The sequence below is a fragment of the Lacerta agilis genome, chromosome 3, assembly GCF_009819535.1.
Source record: "Lacerta agilis isolate rLacAgi1 chromosome 3, rLacAgi1.pri, whole genome shotgun sequence".
NCBI lineage: Eukaryota > Metazoa > Chordata > Lepidosauria > Squamata > Lacertidae > Lacerta > Lacerta agilis.
In genome coordinates, this window is record NC_046314.1 from 17,447,296 (window position 1) to 17,449,100 (window position 1,805).

A 1,805-nucleotide genomic window follows, 5' to 3' on the forward strand; every position below is an offset into this window, starting at 1 on the left:
AGCTCTCCCTGCCCTTCTCCTGAGCAGGGCTTCCTCTCTCCCTCTCCTCGTGAGTAGCTGGGCTACTCCTGACAGATAACAATAAGAGTAACAATGGCACTTCACCACACTTTCTAGAAACAAGTAGTTGAGCAAGGTATGTTTCAAGCGACTTACCCACCCTGCGAAATGTTCCTTCGTTTTTTCTTTTCTTTTCTTTTTTATTAATTGAATGTGTTTTATTTTACACCATGATGTGAGAACATAACACCTGTTTAATAAAAGTATACACATTTGTAACTTCACCCAGAATACACTTTTAATGCACATTAAAAAATGCGCTCATCTTACAAATTGTTTTGCAATCCAAATATACAATAGCTTGGAAAACAAATAGTTTAGAAAATGAATGCCAATGTAAAAAGACTACTTAAACCTATAACAGTAGAGTTTCTGCATGGCTCATCTTTACAGTTTTCTTACTGCTTCATCAATATCAGTAATCTGTTCCTTCAACTGGCTCCACTGTTCTGGATTTAGAGAGATACCTTTTCTGCCAGGTTTCATTTCACCTTCTTGATCCATCCAGTATTCTCTAATATCAATTAGGACTTTACCTTTAAAATCACGAACACTGACATATCTCATTTTACCAATCTGAAACATATTCTCATCTCTGTTGCTACTTTGCTTGGAGGAGGCAGCACCTTTGGAGCTTTCACCAGTCTTCTGTTTCTTCACGGGCTTTTCAGGCACTGCTTGTTTTTTCCTTTTCACCTTTTTGTCAACTTCACTGTCCGAATCACTGGCAGATGAGCTTGAAGACACAAGTTCTTTTGATTTCGGCATTATTCCACTCGGAGCCCGCTGCTCTCACTGCCTTCCTCTCGGATTGCCTTTTTATCCCCCATTCCTTTGTTTCTTACCACTTGCACCGTCGTGGCTTGCCCCAGAGAATCCCAGCTTTCGTGGTTTAGCAAAGCGCTAAGACTTCTCTAGAAAAGAGACTTTGTTCCTCCTCACCAACTATAATCTCACGGTTCCTAAAGGGGAAGGGGGGACTGTTAAAACTCGCTTAAGTCTGTGGTGCAGACACGTACCAGAGGCCTTGAGGCCTTGTTTAATGCATCTCGAGCTAGCATTACCCTGCCTGTTACAACAGGCTTTGGTGTATTTGCCCCAGTGGTTCTATGAAAGGATGGAAAAGACAGTAAAACTCTGTGATTTAGGTGGACTTCAAGTTGCAAAATGATTTGTGGGTGCTGCACCTGGACGCCCACCAAGAAAATGCCTGTCTGTGGACCCTGCCTTCCTGGATCTTTCAAATCCAGCCTCGTTCCTATTGGCATGCAATTAGCAGCTGGAGAAGAGCGTTATGGATTTATCAGCTTGGACCATCTGCTGTTTTGGAACGCTGCCTGCTTCTTCCAGACGTGTTTGTCTTTGGGCTTGCCCCCTGAACAGTCACTCCCGGGTCTTTGAGGATATTAAGTGTTCTTTCCTTTTCTTCTGTGTGTCAAAACAATAACATTCCAGAGGAAATGTCAGCACGGCCAAATTATTCAAACTGATTTGTTTTGCAGGTGAGTATCTGTCTTCTTTTTAAAAATTTAAAAAAGCAAAACAAAAGCCAGATACAGTATTCATTCAGGGTGGGCAGCCGCTAAAGGGACATATTCAGCCCCCGTTGCAAATCAGGTTTATTATCAACATTTAAAAGACTTTCGGCTGTTTGCAATGAGCAAATCAAACAAAAGCAACTGGAATAGCTCGACACAATGGATGCTTCAAATGGTTTCCCCCCAAATTCAGCTGAAATTGCAACT

General features: G+C 41.9%; 1 protein-coding gene across 1 annotated transcript; it reads right to left on the minus strand.

The window, feature by feature from the left end:
• Positions 1-276: 276 nt before the first annotated feature.
• Positions 277-883, minus strand: LOC117043361 (activated RNA polymerase II transcriptional coactivator p15). Its single transcript, XM_033142951.1, has one exon. It carries the CDS (start codon positions 826-828, stop codon positions 448-450), a length of 381 nt encoding a protein of 126 aa, XP_032998842.1. The 5' UTR covers positions 829-883; the 3' UTR covers positions 277-447.
• Positions 884-1,805: the final 922 nt, after the last annotated feature.

Coding starts and splice junctions, on each gene's coding strand:
- LOC117043361 (XM_033142951.1), bottom strand. CDS start 828: ATGCCGAAATCAAAAGAACTTGTGTCTTCAAGCTCATCTGCCAGTGAT.